This window comes from Carcharodon carcharias, chromosome 11 (genome assembly GCF_017639515.1).
Source record: "Carcharodon carcharias isolate sCarCar2 chromosome 11, sCarCar2.pri, whole genome shotgun sequence".
NCBI lineage: Eukaryota > Metazoa > Chordata > Chondrichthyes > Lamniformes > Lamnidae > Carcharodon > Carcharodon carcharias.
In genome coordinates, this window is record NC_054477.1 from 85,069,523 (window position 1) to 85,095,767 (window position 26,245).

Below are 26,245 nucleotides of genomic sequence, written 5' to 3' on the forward strand. Positions count from 1 at the left end.
AAATAATATTCTCATTTTTTCATTCTTCCCTCCAAAGTGAGCAACTCATATTTTCTCATACTTTACTTCTGCCAAACTTTTGCCCACTCCCTTACCCATCTATGTCCCTTTGTAGGCTCTTTGTATCCTCCTCACAACTTGCTTTCTTACCTTTGTATCATCAGCAAATTTGACTACAATATTCTGTCCCTCCATCCAAGTCATTAATATCTATTGTAAATATTTGCGGCCCCAGCACTGATCCCTGTGCCATTTGCCAACCTGAAAATGACCCATCTATCCCAATTGATTTTCCTGTTAGTTAGCCAATCCTCTATCCATGCTAACTTATCACCCCCAACAACCTGAACTCTTACCTTGTGCAGTAACCTTTTATGTGGCACCTTATCTATTGCCTTTTGGAAACCAATCTACTGTTAAGTTATTGTCTGAAAGTGCTGAGGAAAATCAGAACTCACTTTAGCAAACCTTGTTGTACATTTGCTGATGGGAAGTGTATGAACATGGTTTGATTAGAAAAAGGTAGGTTCGCATCAAATTATTTGACAATTTATGATAATTCTCCAAACTTTTTCAGCAGACTCACTCGTTCTCATTATGAACTAGAGAACATAGCCTTTCAATAGAATGGCAGTTGCCTACTCACCAGTTTCCAATTATTTTAGCACTCAAATGTTAACACTATTAAGTTCTGAATTGCTTGTCATTTTTCAGAGTGTTTACTTTTTAAACTTTTTCATAGGATCATACTTCTGTGACCCTAATGATGAATTTTGTAGGAGTCAAATTTCAAAAATGATCACTGGTAGCATCCATTGTGTTTTCTCTAAAAAAACTATCAGCATTTTCAATATGATAATGGAATTGAAGCACATTTACTCAGTTTCAACCAAAATTTTATTCACAAACTCAGCCCCGTTGAATATTTTAAATGAATTATTGGAATTCGGTCCCACAAATAGCTTTAAAGATGGAAACAATTATATTTTTTTCTTAAAGATGACATTTGATGTCAGAAATATTAAATCAGTATCATATACCTGTATATCATTGCAATAAATCTTTATATTTTGTCATCACCAGTGAATGGCTAATTTGAATTCGGGACTTTTTGCCCCCAGATTTTTCCATTGAAAAGTTAAGCAACAAAATTCAATGTTGAAGCTAGATTTCTTCACAGTAGTGCATATAGGATTCAGAATACTTAAAACGATTGTGTTTAAATAAGGGCGGAAATTTTCCATCTTTACGTGGTGTGCAGTAACCCCTTAATCTATGGGAATTTATTGGATTGTTATTGCTCACTTTAAAATGAAAATCAGATTGAGAATGATATTAAACTATTTGATCTTTTTGTTAGCCCATTCAATAAGGACAATTATATTGAATGTGCAAGGGCAATGGAGTATGTTTTAAATTTATTCTTTCATGGGATATGGCCAACAAATGCTGACCTTGCCAGCAATGCCCATCCCTAAACTTGATCTGAGTGGCATATCGCACCATTTCAAAGGACAATTAAGAGTCAACCACATTGCTGTGGGTCTGGAGTCACATGTAAACCAGACCAGGTAAGGACAGCAAATTTCCTTCCCTAAAAAGGACCTTAGTGAACTAGATAGGTTTTTTTAACAGCAAATGACAATAGTTTCATGGACGGTGTTATGAAGACTAACTTTTCAACTCCAGATTATTAATTGAATTTAAATTCCACCAGCTGCTGGGGTGGGATTTGAATCCTTGTCCCCAGAACATTAGCCTAGGCATTTGGATTACCAGTCCAGTGACATAACCACCATTCCACGATCTCCCCCAAAGTTAGAAGTCTTGCTACAACTGTAAAGGGGATTGGTGAGACCACACCTAGGAGTAAGGTGTGCAGTTTTGGACTCCTTACTTAAGGAGAGCTAAACTTGCATTGGAGGCAGTTTAGAGAAAGTTCACTAGCTTGATTCCTGGGACGAATGGCTGTCTTATGAGGAAAGCTTGAGAGAGGTTGGACCTATACTCATTTGAGTTAAAAATGACAGGTGATCTTAAAGAAACAAGATTCTGAGAGGGCTTGACAGGATAGAATCGGAAGGGGTTTTTTCCCCCTCATGCGGGAAATCTAGAACTAGGGGGCGCACAGTTTCAAATTAAGGGTTCTCCCACTTAAGATGGAGATAAGGAGGAATTTCCTCTGAGTCACTAGTCTTTGGAATTCTCTATACCCAAGAGAGCAGTGGAGACTGGGCCATTGAATATATTCAAGGTTGAGTTAGACAGAATTTTGATCAAAAAGGAGTTAAGGGTTATAGTGGGGTGTGTGGCGGGGGGAGGGGTGTGGGAGGCATGAAAGTGGAGGGATTGAGACCACAATCAAATCAAGCCTGATCATATTGAATGGCAGGGTAGGCTTGAAGGGTGGAATGGCCCACTCCTGCTTCTATTTCCTATGATCCTATGAAGAAGCTTTGGAGTGATTTTTGTAAATGTTTGCAACCAAAGCAGATGGTCCGTTTAAAATTTTATTAATGATGTTAAGGACTTAATATGCTAGCTGTACAAAGAAATCATACTGACTCGAAGTAAGGCTACTAGACAAAAGGTACAACTATCCACAATACTGCAAAGTATCAAATTATATTTAAAGAACCTGATGTTGGTGGCTCTATGGCTGCCATTAGCACTTACAGACTATCTTCCAAGACTAATAGTCCAGCTCACCTGTACTCATCATTAGATATGGGTGTCGAGCAATCCAATTTAAAGAAAATGTTGCTACCAAGTTGTGGAGAATCTGCAGTCCAACCTAAGATAATAGGATGCAGCTGAAAGAGAAGATATTTACTCTAAGTGGTTTATTGGTAATCACCTGCTACAGGAGTCATAGATGTTGACTCTGTTCCAGCAGATAGCTGTGGTCTTTCTCCTCCATTTGGAATATCATCTTCCAAAAATGATTTGTTGAAAGGGTTTTCTCTTTGCTGAAAAATAATTGTCACAAATTGGTAAATGGGTTGTAATTGACAAAACCAAAAACAAATAAGGTGTCAAATGGTAGTGACAGCAGCAGAAATTCAGTGTGGTTACAGAATCTATTTGCGAATATCCAGAGGGCCAAATATAATAAAAGTATCAGCTAAGTTCTTTAGAAATAGAGAATGTGCAAAATAAATTAATCAAAAGATATCAAGGATGAGAGGGTTTAGTAATGAAAAGAAACTACATACACTAGACTCTTCACATTAGAACAAATAAATTAATGAACCTTTTTAGAAATATTCAAAATAAGATTTTGATACAGTAAAATCATGAAAATCTATTCCAAGTGATTCCTGATCAATTACCAGAGGGTTTAAATTTAGGGTCACCACTAGCAGGAACAAAGGGAGAGATTAGGAGATTTTTTTTAAAAATGCAAAAGGTAGTTAGGACATGGAATGACCTACCATAATATCCTTTAAACAGGAAGTGGATAAATATATGAAATACAAAAAAAAATACAGGGAAGAGGAATGTGGCTTATGGATAATTCTTTGAGGGCTGGAGCAGATGTGATGGACTGATTGGCCTCCTGTTATCTCATAAAATTAAATTATTTTACATTTACAATTTGTATGCAGGGATTCAGCTGTGAAGTATATTTTCATAACGTAGCCTAGAAAAAAATGTTTTATTCAATAATTCCAAGCAGTATAAAAGGAGATGGATTACATGCACACAACATGCTTTTGTAAAAATAAGAGTCACTATATACTCAAAGCTAAGTTCATGGATAAGAGAATTGGATTAGTAAAAACCTGGTAACAGAGGTTTCTAAGATTCAGCTTTTAACAAAAAGTCTTCAATGCTGTTACATCAATAAATATTGACATTCTCCCCCAACCATAAAAATTATGTATTTTTGTCTAATATTTAGTCTGGTATCGGTTTCTTTAATTGTCATTGTACAGAAAGAAATAGCATTACTCAAAAATAATTCAATTCTTTTGTTAAACTGAGTTGACTAAAACATAATGTATTTGAAAAATACAAGTTCAAGAGAGGGGCTGAGCCAATCTGTATGAATTACTCAAAATATGTATTTAAATGGTATTGCCTTTTGGATTGGTCGTTTATTTAAACTCAAAACCTCAATCACTACTTGAGATTCCCATTCACCTATTTTTTTTCAAAATCAGTGAGTTTGATTTGGAACCTTGGAAGAGAGATTGTCTGACTAAAACCTTTTGAAGGGGAATTGTTTGACTAAAACCTTTTGAAGGGAATTAAAGAAGCTAAGCAACTTCCATATTTGATACTTACTATCTAAATCTAAGACCCCATTAGAACTTGGATTTTTATAGTGCCTCTCATGTGCTCACTGTATCCTTCAGTGCTTCACAATCACTGAATTACATTTGGCATGTAGTCACTGTTATTATGCATGCAAACGTGCCATCCATATTATAAATAGCAGCTTCCACAAAGGAGAAAAATGATCAGTTAAAGTTTGTTTGGGTTGTTTTGGTTGAGAAATAAATATTGGTGAGGACAATGAAAGAACTTCCTGCTCTTCAAGTAATGCTGTGCAACCCTTCATATTCAACTACAGACAGGGCCTAGATTAACAACTCACAGACCTACAGCTTCTTCGACACTTCAGTACTCCTTCAGTACTGCACTGAAGAGTTAGCTTAGTTTAGGCATGCAGTTTAGGTCATGAGCTTGAATCTACACCCACAGCCAACTAACTCTGAGGCAAGATTGCAACAGTTGAGCCAAAACTGATAAAGCATTCTGGAACATAAAACAATATTCTCATGCTAATATAATGAAACAGTAATACAGTGCACTAAAAATTATCCATAGAAAACAAAAACTTTAATTAAATGGATGTTTGTTTAATGATTATTCCAACATGTTCTTTGTTCATCCATTTAAATCATCAGGGGAACATTGCATTTATGTTTTAAGAGCACTAAGAACCAGGAAACAGAATTTTAAATAAAAAGTCTGCTAATTTGATCTTGCAAGGAAGTGTTTCTTTCTCCCACCCTGTCTGCTTATATTGACAGAATATCTCAGCCCTTGGGAAAAATAATGCATTCCAATTTAGCTAGAGGAGACATTGTGCTTTAGAATTTTGAGTGAGGCTGACAGCTCAGGAGAGCGAGGCCTAAGCAAGACGAGTAGGATATAATGAGTGGCGGCACAGAAAGTCTGAGACCAGGAGGATTGAGAGGTGAATGGAACTGGAGCAGGATATAAAGAGCTCTGTTGGAAGTGGATGGACTGCTTCTGAATCAAGAGTTTGATGAAACAGTGAAATAAAATTAGTGTGATGTCATAGGAAAGCAGCTAAGTGATTGGTTAAAGAGTATAGCTTTTCTCCCCTCTCTTGAAACAAGAGCACTGGGTTAAACAAAGAGCTGGGAAATGAAAAATTTCAATCAAGGTAAGCAAAACAGTAAGTGAATTAAGAGTATTAGCAGAGCAGCTTCACCTGAGTACAGATTTCACCAGGGTGCACTCAATGGAGGTGTCAGTTTAGTAGTGGAGAACTACAGGAGGGACCAAAAACTTTATAAGGAAAAGATCCCCCCTCCAACGAGAGCGGGCAGGCCTCCAATCAGCACCCCCAATCAGGGGCGTGCTGCCATTTTACGTGGGTAGACCTTAATTGGTGTGGCTTTTAATTTCCCAGCGTGACGTCCACCAGGAAGCGCCATGTGCTCCCTGTGGGGGGGTGGGGGGGGGGGGGGGGGGGGGGGGGGGGGGGGGGGTGTTCCCTTCAGCTAGGAGGCCAAGTGCTGCCTCAGGGCAATCAGCTCCAAATTAAAATTTGCACTAAAAATGATAGAAAAATTTCCCTGACACATCCCCTCATGTGACACTGTCACATGAGTTGGGACATGTCCATAACTTTAACTGAAACCTTTATTAAAAATTTAAATATCTTCGTGAAACCTCATCTTGCCCATGGATGAAGTTTCATGCTTTTTTTGAAGTCCACCAGGGCTCCCGGCCTGTCCACCAACCTCAAGGTTGGACGGGCAGGTCCATTAATGATTTTAATTAGTTTCTCAATGGCCTCAATAGGGGTGACGTCGGGAGTTCCACTTGATGTCGTCCCGCATCATTTTATATGTCGGCGAGTGGGAGATGTCAGAAGATCCTTCCCTAAAAATCACATTCCTAGAAATGCACAAAAGCCAGAAATGCACTAAATTTCATTTGTGGGTTGATCATTCCAAAAGGAAAAAAGGGCATTTTCCTCCCTTTTTGTTGAAGAAATTCATCTTTCAATTAATTTCATCCTTTCAATTATTATTGTATTACATTAAGTTCAACGAATATTATCCGAATCTCAATTTCTGAGTATTTGTATTTATTAAGCAAAACAATGATGGTGTTGAAAGGTTGAATATGTCTGATATTCAGATTCAGTGCTGATTTTTACAGATGAGCTGCAATAGTTCCATCAACAAACTCAAGTGCACCTCTTTTTTTGTCACATGCTAAATTTGAGGCAGCAGAGTGAGTCTGAACCATTATTAAGAAACATACCTTTCCTGGTGAAAGCATGTTCTGCCTTGGTGTCTGTTGCTGTTGAGGAGCTCTGTTATTTTTGTCTGAAGTTGTACTGCAAAGGCAAAGTTTATGTCTTATCAAAATGCAGCTCAAAGATTTAACTCCAAATTGAACGACATAATTTAGTTTATTACCCTTTCCTAAAATGGGCTATCTACTGCATTTAAATAACCATTTCTTCCACCCAATTCTCCTCTCCCCACCCTTTAAGTCAATGATTTCTACTGGTGTCTGCATTCATGTTCACATAATACCCACTGATACATTCTCCAAATAACCATTGTTCCCGAATGACTATAAACAAACAAAGCCATTAGGATAGTCAATCATATTTGGCATCACAGCAGAGCTGGATCTAGTCCTGCACCTATAACCACTCTCCATCAGTGATGACATTATCGTTTAACAACTGGAGGTGCTAAGCATAAAAGAAAAAATCCCTGGCCAATTCCTGCAATGTACTTATTATTTATGCTCCATTTATGATCATTTGTCATTTGTATTTGGTCCATAAAAATCTTGTTTACTGGGAGTTATCTATTTAAATATTGAGTCATGAGATCATATCCATGACTAACAATAAGCTCACATAACTTGTTTGGTATGATTGAGGAAGGCAAGCAAACATTATTTGACCAAGGGGTTGCAATTATGGTCCAATCAAGCTTAAAGCTCACAGGCTGTCATTTCTAAAATCTACGCATCAATGTAAAAGGCCACAGAAAAAGAAAACAAAATCAAATCCCTCACATGCCATATGGCATGCCCATTAAAAACAGGGGACCAACCTTTGGTTACAAAAGGCAAGTAATTATACACTCGTCTCAAATATACATATCCAATGCAATGCATAGATTAATCAGTTGCACTCTGCATTGTTCCAATGATAAACTGCAGCATACCCACAAAGTAATGCCAAGGTAAGCAGTTAACTAAGTTAACAACCTCTAAAAGGTTAACAGCCAATTGGTTCATGCTTGAAAAGTACCAGTTTACAGATGACCTATCACAAATAAAAACAAACACTAAAATAAGTGCAGAGTGAGTGGCATTTCTGAAGCAGTAACTGAAAGAGGACACTGAAAACTATAGTCTTAACCCACAGAAGCATATTTCAGATTTGATGGAATAATGAACTTCCAAAAAAATTCAATGATGCAAGAGTTGACTCAGACCAATGAATTTTACCCCAAAAGCAGCACTTAATACTGAAGCTTTAGTTCTCAAACTATTTTCTGCTGTTATTATTGTCTATCAGTAGCCCCAAGTAGAAATATTCATTTGGGCATATTTTCACACAATTTTGATATTTCAGTAAGTTCTACACTTCCCTTTCCTGCAGAGGTAGGGACTTGGATGACTCACATAAAACTGACTAGACACAGGATCCACCACAAGTTTCTTATGGGGAGGCAGTGGCATAGTGTTATTATCACTGGGCTAGTGACCCAGGGTAATCCCACCACAGCAGATGATGAAATTTGAATTCAATAAAAATCTGGAATTAGAAGTCTGCTGATGACCAGGAAACCATTGCTAAATGTCATAAAAACCTACTTAGTTCACTAACAACCTTTGGGGAAGGAAATCTGTCATCCTTACCTCATGTGGCCTACATGTGACTCCAGACCCACAGCAACTCTTAAATGCCCTCTGAACATTGGGAAAGGGCAATAAACGCTGGCCGAGCAATGCCCACATCCAATGAACAAATAAAATAATCATTAGTTAGATTAGCACAAAAATATTCCTTAGTTGTATTTTGGTTGGCATAAATGTTATAGTTATACGTCTCTATTAATTTACATTTATCGAGGTCGATTCAGAAATGAAATAAGTCACGTTCTAGATTGAAATCATAAAAAGGAAAACATACACAAGTGTTAGGTTTAAAGTAAGCTGCAAAGTAAATCTCCTTAAATTCTGTTCCACAATGTCCATCACTGAGTTTGCTAACGTAATGACAAATTAGCAGCAGGTTAGTTCAGTGCATTTGCATCCACCATCTAGACAGAGTCCAACTTCCTCCTTTGATGAAGTAACAGATAGAATTGATAAAGATGGTATGGTTGCTGTTTTGTACACTGAATTCAAAAGATGTTTGATGAAGTACCACATAAGAGACTTGTCAGCAAATTGAGGTCCATGGCATAAAAGTGCTGCGACAGTGTGGATATAAAATTGGCAAAAAAAAGAGACAGAAAGCAGAGAGTAGTGGTGAACGGTTGTTTCTAAGCCTGGAAGGAAGTTTACAGTGGTGTCCCCAGGAGTTGTTATTCAGAACCATGCTTTCTGTAATATATTAATGACCAGGATTTGGGCATACAGGGCATCATTTCAAAGTTTACCAATTAAATTTGTAAACACTAAGATGAATAGTAACAGGCTACAGCAGGACATAAACTGGTAAAATGGATAGACAAATGGCAGATGCAATTTAATACAGGTGGTGTGAAGTGACTCATTTTGGTTAGAAAGAGGAAAGGTAACATGAACTAAATGGTACAAATTTAAAGAGGGTGCACAAACAGATAGACCTGGGGGTTCACATTCACAAATCTTTGATGGGGACAGAAAAAGTTGAGGTGCAATTAAAAGAAAAAGCTTGACAGCCTTTGGCTTTATGACTAAATGTAACTGGTACATAAGGAAGTTACGCTATGCCTTTAAAAAATGACTGGCTAGGCCAGCTGGAGTATTATGTCCAATTCTGCACACCACACTTCAGGTGATGCCAAGGCCTTGGATAGGGAGCTGAAGAGATTTACTAGAATGGTTCCATTGTTACAAGACTTCAGTTGTGTGGGGAGATTAAAAAAGTTGGGGTTGTCCTTCTTAGCGCAGAGAAGGTCAAGGGCAGATTTAATAGAAGTGTTTAAAATCTAGAAGGGTTTTGATAAATTAAATAAAGAGAAACTGTTTTGCAGTAGTAGATGGGTTAGTAACCAGCGAACAAAAAATAAAGTAATTGGCAAAATAACCAAAGGCAAGTTGAGTATGAGTGTGTTGTGACCTGGAATGAACTGACCAAAAGGAAGGGTAGGGAAAGCAAATAGAATAATAACTTTTAAAATGGGAATTGGAAAAATGCTCAAAGAAGTGTGTGGTATTGTATTGGATATCTCTTTCAAAGACCTAACACAAGCACGATGGGCTAAATAGCCTCCTTCTGTGCTGTATCATTCTATGATTCTCTGCCATGTAGAGCCTTTAACACCAGCAAAGGGAATGGAATTTCACCCAATCTGGATTAATTTAACCACATCTTAGAAGTAAAAACAATACTGTGCAAGCCGCTGCTTCCCTCTACCAGTTGCCATGAATAAAATACTTAAATTTACCTTTTCTTTGCACATTCACTCTTACTTCAAAATGTGTGCACTAGGTATCTTCAGTACTTGACCTATATAATACACCCACTTTTACTCAAACACAGCAGCTTGTTCTGGCCTTAATAAACCCAACCCAAAATCTGTCAAGCTCTTTGTGATAATGATTTCTATATAGACTTAGCAGTCAGGTGATGATAGATTTCAGCTACAAGTCCACCCAAACAAAAACTCTGCTTAAATAATATAAACCTCTAGCTTAAGTGCTCATTTTGCCTAACGCAATTTCCTTGAAACTTAAGTTTTCATTAAAGTTCTTTTTTAAACTGGAGGCTTTGTAAATAATTTGATGATTTCAGAATGGTTTAAACATCGAGGCTGGAATTTTCCGCTCCCATTGGCAGTGGGTGTGCTTGGCAGCGCCAGCAGACAATATGGTGAGATGCTCAAAAATTGGTTTTACGCTGTTGTGAAACCAGTTTGCAATTGTCCACTCCACCCATCAATGGCAAGCTGTGTTTTCCGCTGTCCAACATCAGGAACTTAAATTTAATGCATTTTCATCTCTTCATTGTTCCCGCACCCTGGAATCATCCCCCACATTGGCGTGACTGCAGAATGGTGTGATTTACAACTGCCTTTAAAAATCATACACCTGGTGAGCTGAACTTCGAGGGGAACTCTTGTGCAGTGCTCGCAAGGATCACCCGTAGGACATCAAGGAAGGGGGGGCACAGGCAAGTCGCTTTTTCCCGGCTGGTTTTCAATGCGGTGCCAGGATAAGTGCTCCAGCGTCCAGTGCAGGTGGGGCTAGGTGGTTGTTTTTTTGCGTTGGGGTTGGGGGGTGGGGGGTGGTTGGTGGGTAAGGAAAATAGCCACACACTTGGAAAAGCTCATCGTAGGTGAGCATTCTTCTGCAGCCGAGACCATTCAGCTGCAGCTGTATTGACATGCTTGGAGTCGGGCCTCTGAAGCTTTTCTGCCAAATCATGCAACGCAAAAGCATGAATGTGCCACTAAATGCTCCAGAACCTTTCGCCCCTCAGACACAGACTGAAAATTAGATGTGTGTTTTAGGGGGCTGCAGAACAACTGGACGACTGGGCAAGTTGTGGAATCCCCTGGCAAAAAGTGGCCATGGAGCAGTCACTGGTGGAGGCACTCAGAGCCCCTTACAATATCTTTATTCAGGTTTGGACCAGTATCCCTCATGGTTTAGGCTAACAGCGCAGCCTTGCAATGCAGGTTAGGAGAATGCCTGTGCCTGAGCCGAGAGCGTAGCATGCAGTCCAGTGGCAGAAGCTGCTGCCAAAATCAGTCGAGTGCAGTGAGGCAGCGGTGCGTGGTATTTTGAACAGCCATGAAGCTCACTACATACTGGTCGTCCAAGTGGTGGCCAGCACTCTCCAGCATGCCGCCAGAGCCTTAACCAAGAGATGTCCTTAGGACCCACATGCTACCCCTTGCATCTCTCTAATCCTGCAGGAGGAGTGCAGCTGAGGTAACTGAGTGAAGGCTTAGAGTTTGATGAGGAAGGTGTTGGGGGAAGGGTGTTTGGTCTCTTTTTCTATTTTTTCTCACTTGTAGGAATTGGTTCCTGCTCTACAACAGGGAAAGGAGCTAGCTGTTTGCTGAGTATCTGGTAAGTGGGTAAGTTCTATTCTACCTCTAAAGTTTAAAATAGTACAAAAGTTGTTGGTAAAGTTAATGAAATATATAAAAATGCAACATAATTAAATTATTAACATAATTAAATAGTCATTTAAAACACAATAAGGATGGCAGGACAGGAGATGGGTCAAGGGCTACAGCATGTGGGAGCTCCTAGATAACACTGTGATCCAAGGCAAACACGTCTGCAGTAAGCATTTGTGGCTTGAGGAACTTTGGCTCAGTCACTGAGCTGGAGACTGAGCAACAGGCTTTGACACTTTGGGGAGGGGGGAAAAGTTATCTGGATGCTTTGCACCAGAAGGTAGTTACAGCACTTAGGACGGGGGTCTTCTGATTTGGTCAATGGTCAGGACAGGAGGATGTGGCTGCGAGCGAGGCAGGTAAGGGGACCCAGAGGGCAGGAGTGTGAGCCTCTGCAACTGTCCAATAGTTTTGCACTTCTCCGGCTTGTTTGGATGAGAACAGAGGCCAGAGGGTGGATAAGAAAACTGACCATGACACCATGGCACAGGAAGCCATTCAAGTGGGGAGAGCAAGAAGTAAAGTAGTGGCAGTAAGGATTAGTATAGTGAGGAGGATTGAGGCTGTTCTCTGTTGAAAGAGTCCAGACAGCCTGCCCAATTGCCAGGGTTCAGGACATCTGCTCAGGGCTGGAGAGGAACTTGCAGTGGGGAGGGGCAGGATCCAGTTGTCATGGATCATGTAGGGACCAATGACATAGGTAGAACTAGAAAGGAGGTTCTGCGTAGAGAGTATAAAGAAGCTAGCCACTAAATTGAAAAGCAGAACCTCAAAGGTCATAATCTCCGGAGCATGTGCAAATTGGCGAAGGGTACATAAAATTAGAGAGATGAATACATGGCTCAAAGACTAGTGTGAGAGAAGTGGATTCCAGTTTGTGGGGCACTGGCACCAGTACTGGGAACAGTGGGGGCCGGACCATTGGGACATTCTACACCTGAACCAGGCTGGGACCAGTGTTTTTGCAAAGTACATAACTATGGATATAGGGAGGGTTTTAAACTAAATAGCGGGGACAAGGGATCAGATGGAAAGATGTGGTATATCAAAAAGTAGAGACAAGGTAAGAGAGGAAAATAGTAATATAGGAATTGAGGGTCAGAATGGAAGGAAGGGGCAGAGAGAAAAAACTGAAGAATGCACCAAGAATCAAGACTAGATTTCACAAAGATAACAAAAAGACAAAACTAAAGGCTCTGTATCTGAATGCGCATAGCATTCAAAGTAAACAAATTAATAGCGCACATTGAAGTAATAAATTTGATCTGATAGCCAATACAGAGACCTGGCTGTAAATGACAAGGATTGGGTCCTGAATATTGAGGGATATATGACATTCAAGAAGGATAGGAAGCTAGGTAAAAAGGTGGAGGCGTAGCACTGTTAATCAAGGATGGCATTTGGGCAATAGGGGTGACCTTGGTTCAGGAGATCAGGATATAAAAATCGGTTTGGGTGGAGATGAGGAATAGTAGGGAAAAGAAGTCACTAGTGGGAGTGATCTACAGACCCCCCTAACAGTAGCCACAATGTAGGACAAAGTGTACAAGAAGAAATATTAGGTGCTTGTGAAAAAGGGACAGCAATAATCATGGGTGACTTTAATCTATGTATAAACTGGAAAAATCAGATTGCCTGGAGAAGCCTGGATGAGGAGCTCATAGATGCTTGAGATAGTTTCTTAGAACAGCAATTTCTGGAACCAACCAGAGAGCAGTTTATCTTAGACTTGGAATGTGACAGGATTAATTAATCGAAAGGCACCCCTAGGTAGCAGTGACCACAATATGATTGAGTTTTACATCCAGTTTAAAAGGGAGAAGAGTGGGTCCAAGACAAGTATTTTAAACTTAAGTAACAGCAAATATGTGGGCTTGAAAGCAGAGTTAGCAGAAGTGAACTGGGATACTAAGCTAGGGGATAGATCAATAGAGAAGCAGTGGCAGACATTTAAGGGGATGTTTTAGAATACTCAGAATAAGTATATTCCTACTATCAAGAAAAATTCTAAAGGGGAAGAGCCACCATCTGTGGTTAACTAGAGATGTTAAGGAAAGCAAAATCAAGGAAAAAGCATATAACTTTGCAAAGATGAGTGGCAGGCCAGATGATAGGACACAATATAAAGAATGGCAGAGAATGACTGAAAGATTAATCATGAGAAAGAAAATTAGAGTACGAGAGGAAGCTAGCTACAACTGTAAAAACGGATAGCAAGAGTTTCTATGGGCAACATTCCCCGTTTGTTTGGGGGGGGGGGGGGGGGGGGGGGGGGGGTGCAGGAGCGGGCATGGGCGGGCAGGCCTCCGATTGGCGCCCCCGGACAACCATTTTACGTGGGCGAGCCCAGCGTGACGTCCACATGCGTGCGAAAGAGCGCACAGATCTCCCTGAGGCAAAGTGCTGCCTCTGGGAGATTGGCTCCGATGTAAAACTTTCAATAAAGGTGATTTAAAAGTTTCCCTGCCATGTCCCCTCATGTGACACTGTCACATGAGTTGAGGCATGTCCATAACTTTTATTTAAGCATTTAATAAAAATTTAAATACCCTCATGAAACCTCATCCCGCCCACGGATGAGGTCTTGTGTTTTTTCCCCAAGGCCCACCTGGGCTCCCGGCCTGCCCACCAACCTTAAGGTTGGACAGGCAGGTCCATCAACCATGTTAATGAGTTTTTTAATGGCTTTAATAGGCTGTTGACAGTTCGGTGGGCACGCAGCTGATTCGAAAATCTAAATGACACGGGGTGACGTCGGGACGCATGCCAGGTGTATCCCTGCGTCATTTTACATGACGGCAAGCAGGCTCCGCCCCCGCTTGCCAACCGGAAGATTTTTCTCTTTAGGTACTTAGACATGAAAGTAGGTAAAGTGGATGTTGGTCCACTAGAGAATGAGAATGGGGAGTTAATAGTAGATAATAAGGAAATGGTAAATGAACAAATATTTTGTTTCTCTCTTCACTAGAGGTTATAAAAATCATTCCAGTAGTGGCTGTAAATTGGGAGGTGGAGGGGAGAGAGAAACTTGGTAAAATTACAATCACAAGGGAAACAGTGCTGAGCAAACTGTGGAGCTGTGAGCTGACAAGTCTCCAAGTCCAGATGGACTTCATCCTAGGGTCTTAAAGAACTGGCTAATGAGGTAGTCGATATGTTGGTGTTAATTTTCCAAAATTTCATAGATTCTGGAAAGGTTCCAAAAAGTGTAAAGTAAATATAACCCCTCTATTCAAGAAGGGAGAGAGGCAGAAAACAGGAAAATATAGGCCAGTTAGCTTGACATCTGTCATGGGAAAGGTGTTACAGTCAAATCATTAAAGAGGTTATAGCTGGACACTTAGAAAAGTTCAAGATAATCAGGAAGAGTCAGCAAGGTTTTATGAAAGGGAAATCATGTTCAAATAATTTATCAGAGTTCTTTGAAAGAGTAACATATGCTGCTGTGGATAAAGTGGGGCCTGCAGATGTGCTGTACTTGGATTTCCAGAAGGCTTTTGATAAGGTGCCACAAAGGTTATTGTGCAAAATAAAAGCTCAGTGTAGGGGGCAATATATTAGCCTGGATAGAAGTTTGGCTGGCTGGCAGAAAACACAATGTATAAATGGGTCTTTGTCTGATTGGCAGGGTATGACGAGTGGAGTTCCGCAGGGATCTGTGTTGGAACCTCAATATTTTACAATTTACATCAATGATTTAGATAAGGGGAGTGAAGGCATGGTAACTAAATTTGCAGGCGACACAAAGATAGGAAGGAAAATGTGTTGTGAAGAAGGCATAAGGAGTTTGCAGATGGACGTAGGTAAGTTGAGGGATTGGGCAAAAATCTAGCAGATGGAGTATAATGTGGGAAAATGTGAAGTTGTTCACTTTGCCAAGAAGAATAAAAAAGCATGGTATTACTTAAATGGAGAACGACTGCAGAATTCCAAGCTGCAGAGGAGTCTAGGTGTTTTAGCGCAGGAGTCAAAGTTAGTATGCAGGTACAGCATGTAATCAGAAGGCTAATGGAATGCTATCATTTATTACAAGAGGAATTGAACATAAAAGTAAGGATGTTATGCTTCAGTTATACAGGACATTGGTGAGATTGGCCATGAATTTATTGAATGGCAGGCAGGCTCGAGGGGCTGAATGGCCTACTTCTGCTCCTATGTCATGAGAACACATCAGGATCATGGAGCCTGATGATCTATCTGTATGCCCAATGGCTTACAGGGAGCAGAAGAGCATGACAGAGGCACCTGGCTCACCAATGGGAGGAGCACCACCCTCAAGATGAAGGGGAGGCAGGTCCTCCTGCGGACACAGCCGAAGATCCTCAGTGAGCCGTCACTCATGGATACCTTGCTAGACCCAGGGTCTATAGGCAGTGCTCATCATTTCTGCAGATGACAGAGAACCAGTGTTGCCAAAGACTGCACGTCTAAGGAACTAGTCAATCACATATGCCACCTGCTGCAGGATTTGACACCATGGGGTCATGGAGGGCCTCCACTGCAAGTGGCTGTGAAAGTGACCACGGCACTCAATTTATTTTTAAGACAAGTCACTGTGACTTGTCTGCCTTTAGTTTGTCAAATACTTTGTCCCTCGTGATAGAGACTATTACAAGATCTTTCCTCCCATTAGCTCCTTGCTTATCCAATATATCTTTGGAATGTTTATAGTGTCCTCCGCTGTGAAGACCGATGCAAAATATTGGTTTAAATTATCTGTCATTTCCCGGTTTCCCATTATCCGTTCTTCAGTCGCATTCTCCAAGGGTCCCACACTCACTTTAGCCACTCTTTTTACATACCTGTAGAAGCTCTTGCTGTTTGTTTTTATATTTCTTGCCAATGTACTTCCATTATCAATTTTCTCTCTCTATTAACTTTTTAGTCATCTGCTTCTGGTTCCAAAAAAATTCCCAATCCTCTGGCTTACCTCCAGTTTTCCCAACTTTGTATGCCTTACTTTTTGTTTGGATAATCTCCTTGACCATTTTTGTTAACCATGGGTGGTTTATCCTTCTCTTCAAGTCCTTCTTTCTGACCAGGATAAATTCTTGCTGAGCATTATGAAATATCTGCTTAAATGTCTGCTACTGCTCCTCTACCGACCTTCCCTTAGTTGACAACTCTTTCTTCATACCTCTGTAATTGCCTTTATTTAAGTTGAGGACATTGGTTTGAGACCAGAGTTGCTCACCCTCAAACTGAATTTGAAATTCTACAATGTTGTGATCGCTACCTCCTGGAGGATCCTTAGCTACAACATTTCTTATTAATTCCAGCTCATTTCACATTACTAGATCTAAAATAGCCTGTTCCCAGGTAGATTCTGCAACGTATTGCTCTAAGAAACAATCCCTGATATACTCTACAAATTTGTCTTCCATGTAACTCCTGCCAATCTGATTTGTCCAGTCAATATGCAGATTAAAATCACCCATGACAATTGTAGCACCCACCTCAAAAGGTGCTGACAGCACACAGAATGACAGAACTCTTGATGCTTGCCCACGACATTCTGGCAGCAATGACGAGGGCACCATCAAGGTGCAGGCGTTACTGATGTGTCCAGTGAGTGTGAAGCTGGACCATCACTTTGTTCTAAAGGTTACACACTGCCCAGGGAAGAGGCTCTAGACTGAGAAACCTGTCTTTATCTTGTGCAGGAACCAAGATTTCACATCTGAGGGACATGAACACTACTCATCATAACAAAAAGAGACAGAAAAGCAGACATTCTCAGGAGTTTATTTACAATAGTGAACATTATGTACAGGTGATTAACACTTTTGCCTACACTGTGCAATTGCATCATCATAACCGTCCCAACCCTGCCGCTATGTCTTGGTGCTCCACAGTGTATGTGGAGGCAGCCTGCTGTCTGTAATGAACTTGGCAGGTGTCCTCTAGAAGGCCAATGGCCTGCTTTGGGTATCCTGCTGTGGGTCAGGTGCACACTCCTCAGCCTGCGGAGCTGGAGATGGGGTCACATGAAGAGAGGATTTGGATGGCCCTGGGGCGTCAAGCTGCTGGTCCTCCTCCCTATGGGTGCCTAATGGTCCCTGCCTGACCCCTTGAGGTGAAGGGGAAGCTGTAGCAAGATCGAGCTGCCCTGCATCCCTCTCACGTTGACACTGTTGGTGGCCAACTAGAGCATCAATGAAATTCAGCCTGCGCAGCAGTACAGGACCAACGTCCTGAACCAAAAGTCTCCGTAGCAGCCACCATCCTGCCAGTGTTGACCGTTGTGCGCAGCATGATGATGTGAATGCCTCGAACTTAAGGCGGACAGATTCCATCATCCCTTGCAATCTGAGGAGTGCACCAGGCATCGCTTCCTATTTTCCTATGATTGTCTTTGCTGCTCCAACAACTGAATGATGAGCCTCTGTACTCTGTGCTCATCGGACTTGACTCAGCAGATTCTTTGCCTCCAGCAGTCCGAGTGCTGACGATCTCGGACGTCCCTGCCTCCACCTGCTGTGCAGCAGATTGTGTGCTGCACTCACCAGATTGTGATCCCAAGGCTTCTCTACATCTAGGTCCCACCGAGGTGTGTGTCGTTGCACTGGTGGAGGGTGTGGGCAAGCGCCATGAAGGGTCTTCAACTGTACTGCCCTCAGGGTCATCAGAGGTGCTCTCAGCACTGGAGTCAGATTTAAGGTTGTCAGAGGGTGATGTGGCTAGAAGAGAAAGTGCAAATTATTAGTGCTTGGCAGCCACGTTACACAGAACAGTGGGCTCAGTATAGCGTCGACAGAGGGATGATCTAGTGTAGGATCCTTGAGTGAATGCTTCCCGGTGACTCCATGTCATCGTAGGAATGGTCCAACGTACAACTCTCAAACGGAGATTTGATGTCCGGAAATCCACCCCATGTCTCTCCCGTTGATTATGCAGGACAAGATTGTGCACAAAAACAGATGGAAAGAATGTGATCAAGGCGCATGCCAAGTCAAATAATAAGGATGCCAGGCCTGCATGTGTACTGAGTGGAACCATGGGCAGGATGAGGAGGCGATCTCTAGAAGAGATGAGACCAGATGGAGATGCGAGTGGTGATGTCTCTGGTGAGGTACCAGTGAATGTGTGATGGGCTTGATAGTGTGTGAATCGAGAGTGATTAAATGGTTGACTTGCCCTGGCGGCACAGATGAGATCGTTCATCCTTTTTCTGCACTGGATGGCCGACCTCTTGTGTGTGGCTTTGGCACTGACCACCTCTGCCACTGCCTCCCAAGCCAGCGTAGTGAGACTGACAGGCCTCCTGGTGCCTGGGAGAGGGGTGGTGGGCAGAGGACACCGTGGCGGGCCTCCATGTTGTCCAAAAGGCGTTCCAGCGATGCGTCACTGACTCGGCAGAGCTGTACTCTTCTTGGTTTTTGGGGTCATGTCTTCACTGGAGCAGTCCTGGGTTGAAGCATTGAGAACTATGTGCATGGCTGTAGTTAAAATATGGTGCCCAGAGTGAGGAATTGGTGAGGTAATGGCGTAGTGGGAAAAAACGGAGGCCACCAGCCAGCAAGACAGTGTGTTTCCTGTCACTGCATAATTTAATGATGTTGGAAGTAAAAATCCACCATTGCAGCCAGCAGGTAAAACATCGTTTTTCACGCCCACTACTGCACTTAGTACAATTCTGGGAAAATTCGCCCCTGGTTTATAATCATTCCTACATGCTCGCAAAGTGCAACTTTGTACTATTTTTGCGCACATGGCCATTTTTCAAATTTTGAAAACTCATTTTTCTGAATCTCCTGCCAATTCAGCTGATACTTCTCGGTTCTACTTACAAGGAGGTGTCTGATTTTAATATTTAAATTTACATTCAACGTGCAATTTCCCAGTGGTTGACAAGTTAAGAGGCAGATTGGAAATATTACCTGCCAATGAGAAATCACCACTGACCCATAGGACAATAGGAATTTCTAAACAATAGAACAAAGTATTATAATGCCCACACTCTGACACTACTTTTTTGAAATTGCAGAAGTAAACCAAATAAACCTCAAGTTCTGTCGAAGGGTCATGAGGACTCGAAACGTCAACTCTTTTCTTCTCCGCCGATGCTGCCAGACCTGCTGAGTTTTTCCAGGTAATTCTGTTTTTGTTCTGAAGAATATTCCTCCATCCTACAAATTTAACCATTTAATCCTGGTCTGCTGTTCTCAACAAACACCACCCCCTACTGCTCTCTCCCCACAATCATGTTGGTCTTACAAAATGCTAGACATTCGGAGTGGTGGTATTTAAGTTTGCACCCCAAAAACCTCAAGCAGCAAGTTTCCTATCTGGGAAAGTGTATCGGTGATTTAGTGCTCTCCACACTGATGTTTTAAAATTTGTGCACTCAATACCCAAATAGGGTGAATAACTTTGAAAGTACACAAATACTTAGTAGCAGTACAGGACATACAACATGATCTGCAGATGGGAGATCTCACCACTTGTCCTGAAATCAAACTTCAAATTATGCTTTTAGTTGATTTGGAATATAAAATTACAGCACAAAAGCAATGTGAGCCTGAATTGTACATTTGTCAAAATTTTCAAGTGCACTTGTGTTCAAAAACAATATGATTTGCCTTCCATCAGCAATTTTTACATCAGAAAGAAAAGAAGCAAAAAAAAAGGATTTAAAAACTGAAGATCAGCCACTGAAGGTCTCTACACCTGCACATGTCCATCTGATCCAGGTAAGGTAGTTTGTATCCAACTGTAGACAATACCTTGTTTTAGGTTCTTCTAACTTAGGCTCTTCTAGGAAAACAGAAAGCTCAGGAGGTATGAAGATAGCTCTTTCAGCATTGCTCATGCGGATTTTGGATTTCTCCTTTAACTCTTTAGACTGGAGACGTTCATCTGTGAATAAAGATTGGCATTTATTTAGTGAAACATAATGGCAGCTTGGCTTGGTTAAGCAGTCTGCTCAGGATAAGCACATTAATACCAAGCGAAGACAATCCTCAGTACAGTGCATTCCTCTGCCATGCTGTTTTAACTGAACATTATTACAATTGCAGCTCATCCTGGAGGCCACCAGTTTGATGCTCAAACTACAAAGTTGAAAAAATAAATATTTTTATTAAAAGCTTCCATCTCATTGAGGAGGCTTCAGGGAAATCCACATCCAACAACCTTCTCTGAAAACATTGACATCTGTAACAACTTCCAAGCACAACATATTTTTTTAAAAATTAGATCATAGGCTTTCAATTTTAAGTTTAGTTTGTAAGTTACATTCTTCATCTTTTCCTCCACCCTTCCCCACGCATGTATATCACTGTTCATAACTGTTGTAATTGATTTGTGTTAAATTTATTTTATGAAATCACTCCAACTTTTTTGCGACTCTGCTGGCTACATTACAACAGTGAATACACTTCAAAGAAATGTATTGTAAAGCACTTTGGGGCAAGTAGTCATGACAGGAACTTTGCAAGTTTAAGTTGTTTATGTCTTCCTCACTGAACTACTTAGAATTCAGAAGCATATAGTAAGAAATTGTAAAATGAAGTTTCAGTTGATTTCAGTGAATTAGAGGCAAGAAATTGTTATATATTTTGTTAATTGATGCCATATGCCAACTGTTGCACACAATGAATAAGTAGGGATAGTCTCTTGTAGTAGATTTTGCTCCTGTAATTAATAAATGTTGAGATCCATTGATAGCATGACACTTTCAGTCTGTAGTGGGACTCTTGGCACTTGCCACACAACAACTCCTGATTTTTAAACACTATTCCACATTACTTTGAGTTTATAAATGAACTTTGTTTTCCAGTGGTGTACGTAATTATTTTGTTGCTTAGTCAGAGAAACTTTGAAATTACACAAAGGTTACATAGTTGAACAACTCTCCACCCTGCAAATTGAACTTATTCTTAATGTTCTCATTCTCTTTTTGCAAGGTACCTGCCATCACCCTTGTTTCTCCAACTGGAGATGCGAAATAGATTTATCTGTGCTGTTTCATTATGCTTTATCAGATAATGTAACTAGAGTAGCAGCTTTGAAGGAGTCATGTGTGCTGTGGATAAAGGAGAACCAGTGGATGTACTGTACATAAATTTCCAGAAGGCATTTGATAAAGTGCCACAAAAAGGTTATTGCAGAAAATAAAAGCTCATGGTGTAGAGGTAACATATTGACATGGATAGAAGATTGGCTAGCCAACAGGAAGCAGAGAATTGGCATAAATGGGTAGTTTTCTGGTTCACAGGATGTGACGAGTGGTGTGCCACAGGGATCAGTGCTGGGGCCATATCTTTTTTTTACAATTTACATAAATGATATGGATGAAGGGACCGAAGGAATAATTGCTAAATTTGCTGACAACAAAGACAAGTAGGATAGTAAGTTGCGAAGAGGACAAATGGAGGCTACAAAGTGACATAGATAGGTTAAGAGTGAAAAAAGGTCTGGCAAATGGAGTATAATATGGGAAAATGTGAAATTGTTCCTTTTGGCAGGAAGAATAAAAAGTTTATTATCCAAATGGTGAGAGATTGCAGAGCTCTGATATGTAGAGGGATCTGGGTGTCCTAGTGCATGAATCACTAAAGGTTATTATGCAGGTAATTAGGAAAGCTAATAGAATGTTAGCATTTATTGAGGGGAATTGATTACAAAAACAGGATTCAGTTGTATAAGGATATTGGCAAGACCACATCTGGAGTATTATATACAGTACTGGCCTCCTTATTTAAAGATATAAATGCATTAGCAGTTCAGAGAAGGTTTACTAAACTAATACCAGGAATGGGCGGGTTGTCTTATGAGGGAAGGCTGGACAGGTTAGGCTTGTATCTGCTGGAAGAGTAAGAGGCAATGTGATTGAAACATAAGATCCTGAGGGGTCTTGACAGGGTGGGTGCAGAGAGGACGTTTCCTCATGTGGGAGAAATCTAGAATTGGGGGGGATGTCACTGTTTTAAAAAAAAGGGGTCGCTCATTTAAGACAGATGAGGGGAAATTCTTTTCTTAAAAAAAAAGGGTTGAGTGTCTCTGGAACTCTCTCCTTCCAATGACTCGAGGAAGAGAGAGAGTCTTTGAATATTTTTAAGGCAGAGCTACATAGATTCATTAACGAGGGGGTGAAGGTTATTGGGGGTAGGCAGGAATGTGGGGCATGATTTTATTGAATGGTGAAGCAGGCACAAGGGACTGAGTGGCCTACTCCTGCTCCTAATTTGCATGGTCGTATCATGACTGCTTCAAAAGCTGGACTGTGGTCAAAATATTTAAATTATTTGACAGTTCCATACCCAAGGACTTTGTATGGTGAGGTAGCTGGAGCTAGACAACCAGCAGGACATTCAAAGCCCTACTTCAAGGATGCTTGCAAGCATGACATGAATGCCCTTGACATCAATTATTGCACTTGAGAGTCACGAGCTGATGACAAAGAAAAATGGCAATACCTCCTGTGGGCTGGCATTCACCACCACAATGACCAGAGGCTACACCTACTTGGCAACAAACTCCAATGCCAAAGACAACGATCCACAATGACAGTAAGCAGCTTCAGGTGCAGCACTTGTGATAGAGCCTGCCTCTCAAGGATTAGACTCTTCAGCCTTCAACAAGGCTGTCTCATGTGAAGACACCTCTCCTGAAATGGATCAGTTTTCTGCATGCTCATCATCTTTCAGAGATAGGAGGATGCCAGCCATTAATATGAACAATACAATCTTTTGATCTTTAAAATAAAAATTTGGTTTAATAAGTTATTTTTAGCATAAAAATGTTTGATGAAACAACTTTAAAATTCCACATCAAAACAGGCAGGAGCTGGCGGTCACTCATTTAATACATTGAAAGATGGAAAAATTTACTCTTATGTATTCTAAAAGCCAATATCCATCTTCAATGGCAACTACTTCTTTTATGGAAGCAAAACTAGGTTAATGCACAAACATGAATCTTAAATACACATTATTAGTATAGAATTATAACTAACCATGGCCCAAAGACAGCTGCTATTATTTTCAGACACAATCCAAATTTCAATTCCTTGTCATGAAGTAAATTCCAGTCAGATAAATAGCTGGGGTGGGGTGTGTAATTTCCTTTACCCTTTGTTCTCTACATGGTGAATACTTGATCTCAGCCAGTTAGTGGCTGCAACTTCTCAGCGGCAAAGAAATATGTTTTTTGTAGGTCAGTACTGGCAGACATTTGGGAGATCATCTGCCACTCTGAATCTTGTGAATGTGCCAGGATCAGAGCCATAACCCATACTTGAGTCCTTTCCCAGCCATTGAAAAATGATTTTGTGGGGTGAAAGAGAGGTAAAGCAATAAGCAAGCAATAGGGACTAGCATCAGTTACCATACAAGTAACAGCAGTAATAATTATTTCATCAAATGGCCTTTCATTGCATTGTTATATTGTCATCTGGCTGCTTTCATACATTACCACTTCAACATATGTAGTCATGTACTTTTAATAACCTTTCACCATATATTAAGAAAAATGTGCAAGTTTTTAGCTTTCCTTGGTCAAGAGATGTGGAAGCTTTACAAAACAAAAGCAATCAGCAAGTGGTAATGACCTGGAACTCTGCCTGCTAGGGGCAGCCCTAAAAAGAGAAAAATATCAACCAACATAAAAAGTAGTATAACAGCTGGTCAATCAGCCCAAGCTCCCAAATGACAGGCCCTGGTGTAATAGCACCCTCTTCTGGTCATTTGTGTCTGAATGTATGTAAGCTAACTAGAATAAACCATTTTAGTTGGGTGCTTGACTTCCATGTGGAACACTTTGTCCTGCAAGATCTCTCAGTCTGGCAATAAGGATAGGATTGTGGATTCTCTAGATAAACAAATTTGATTGGAGAAGTTTCCAGCAAACCAGGGGAACCGGGGTTGTGTTTTTTCACTGAGAAAGAGGCTTAAAAATCTGATCTTTGAGAAAAGGCTATTGTTTGTACACTTGGGTAGAATGACTTTTCAAAAATGGCTACATCAACAGGTATTACTGGGCAACTGTTAGAGTATAGCTGTGATTGAGTGTCTTTTGGTGCACATGTGGAGCAGCTTTTCATTACTAATATCCTCAAGGATCCTGAAATCCACTGTTAGCAAGCAGTGGGAGAAAAAGCTGTTATCAGGCAGTGAGGGAAAAAAGAAAAAGGGGATAGTTCTGACTGAAGTATGCACATATGTGTTTGAAACAAGAATTTTCTTGCCCCAATAAAACAAAGTGAATTAGCGAATGACTATGGCAAATTCATGCCAGATTTGGCAACCATAATGCATCCATTGAATTAACTCGAGGAAGGGCATTCCGTGGAAATTTTTTTATTCTTTCATGGGATGTGGGTGTCACTTGCTAGGCCAGCATTTTTATCGCCCATCCCTAATTGGTCTCGAGGACATGGTCAGTTGCCTTCTTGAATCACTGCAATCCATTTGGTGTTTTGACCCAGCGACAGTGAAGGAACAGTAATATAGTTCAAGTCAGGATGGCATGTGTTTAGTGGGGAACTTGCAGGTAGTTGTGTTCCCATGCATCCGCTCATCCTTCTGGTGGTAGAGATCAGGGGTTTGGAAGGTGCTGTTGAAGGAGCTCTGGAGTTGCTGCAATGCATCATTGGACAAAGGAACATCAAAAAGCATTCCATTTGCATAAAATTAAATTGGTAGATGGTACATTTCTTGTACAACATAATGTGTCCAAAAATATTAAGCAAGCATGTGATCTGTCCATATGGAGTAGGTGCTGGATAATGGTGAGAAGACAGCAATTGCATTTACCTCATGCATCCTCAGAGCCATGAGTGGATTAGGTCAAAGAACATGAAGCATTAGCTTTGATTTTTGGAGTAAGAAGATTTCATAATACTTGAATGATAGTAGTTTTGCGATGAAATTAACCATAGGCCACCAATGTCGACTTTGAATCCAAAATCTCCAGTACCCACTTTAGCTGCAGCCCAAATGTAGAGATTTTGTCAGCTTATCTGTATGACTAAGTACAGACAATCGGGAGATCATTGTAATACTGATGCAATATTGAGATTACCACCCCTCTCAGGAGGTAGAGCTCAACATGGACAATGCATTTTTCTTTTCAGACGTGTATGAGCTGCCAGTCACAGCAGATGGCAACATTAGAACAGCTCTCTGGGACCCTGTACGGCAAAGGTATACAACTATGTCACAAATAGGTGGCCAACAGAGATATTGAATTTAGAAATCAGGCAGATTTTTATGCATGACAATGAGTTGTCAGTTGATATAGGTTGTGTTGTGTGGGGTTGAGATTAACAAAGTCTACTGAGAAACTTTGGTGGCCAGGGTTAGATCAGGGCATAGAAGACACCGTGAAACAATGTAGAGAATGTCAAGCAGCAGAAAAGTTGCCCTTGGTACCTTTGCAACCATGGCTGATGCACAATGGCAGCAGTGTGTACCATCTGCAAGAGGGATACAGGAACTCACCAAGGCTCCTTCTTCCAAACCCACAAACACTACCATCTAGAAGGACAAGGGCAGCAGATGCATGGGAACATCATCTGCAAGTTCCCCACCAAGTCACTCACCATCCTGGCTTGGAAATATATCACCATTGCTTCACTGTTGCTGGTTCAAAATCCTGGAACTCCCACCCTGAAAGCATTGTGGGTGTACATACACCACATAAACTGCAGCAGTTCAAGA

At 40.9% G+C, this 26,245-nt stretch overlaps 1 protein-coding gene across 7 annotated transcripts in view; it reads right to left on the reverse strand.

Annotated features, from left to right (window-relative positions):
- Positions 1 to 26,245, reverse strand: part of sytl2a (synaptotagmin-like 2a) — a 148,963-nt gene that overhangs the window by 79,903 nt on the left and 42,815 nt on the right. For all 7 annotated transcript variants that reach the window (XM_041198990.1, XM_041198989.1, XM_041198984.1 and 4 more), the window contains 3 exons: positions 20,309 to 20,441; positions 6,535 to 6,610; positions 2,858 to 2,969 (listed from right to left, as the gene is read on the reverse strand). In XM_041198990.1, the coding sequence (XP_041054924.1) occupies positions 2,858 to 2,969; positions 6,535 to 6,610; positions 20,309 to 20,441 (321 nt within the window). The remainder of the gene's footprint in view (positions 1 to 2,857; positions 2,970 to 6,534; positions 6,611 to 20,308; positions 20,442 to 26,245) is intronic.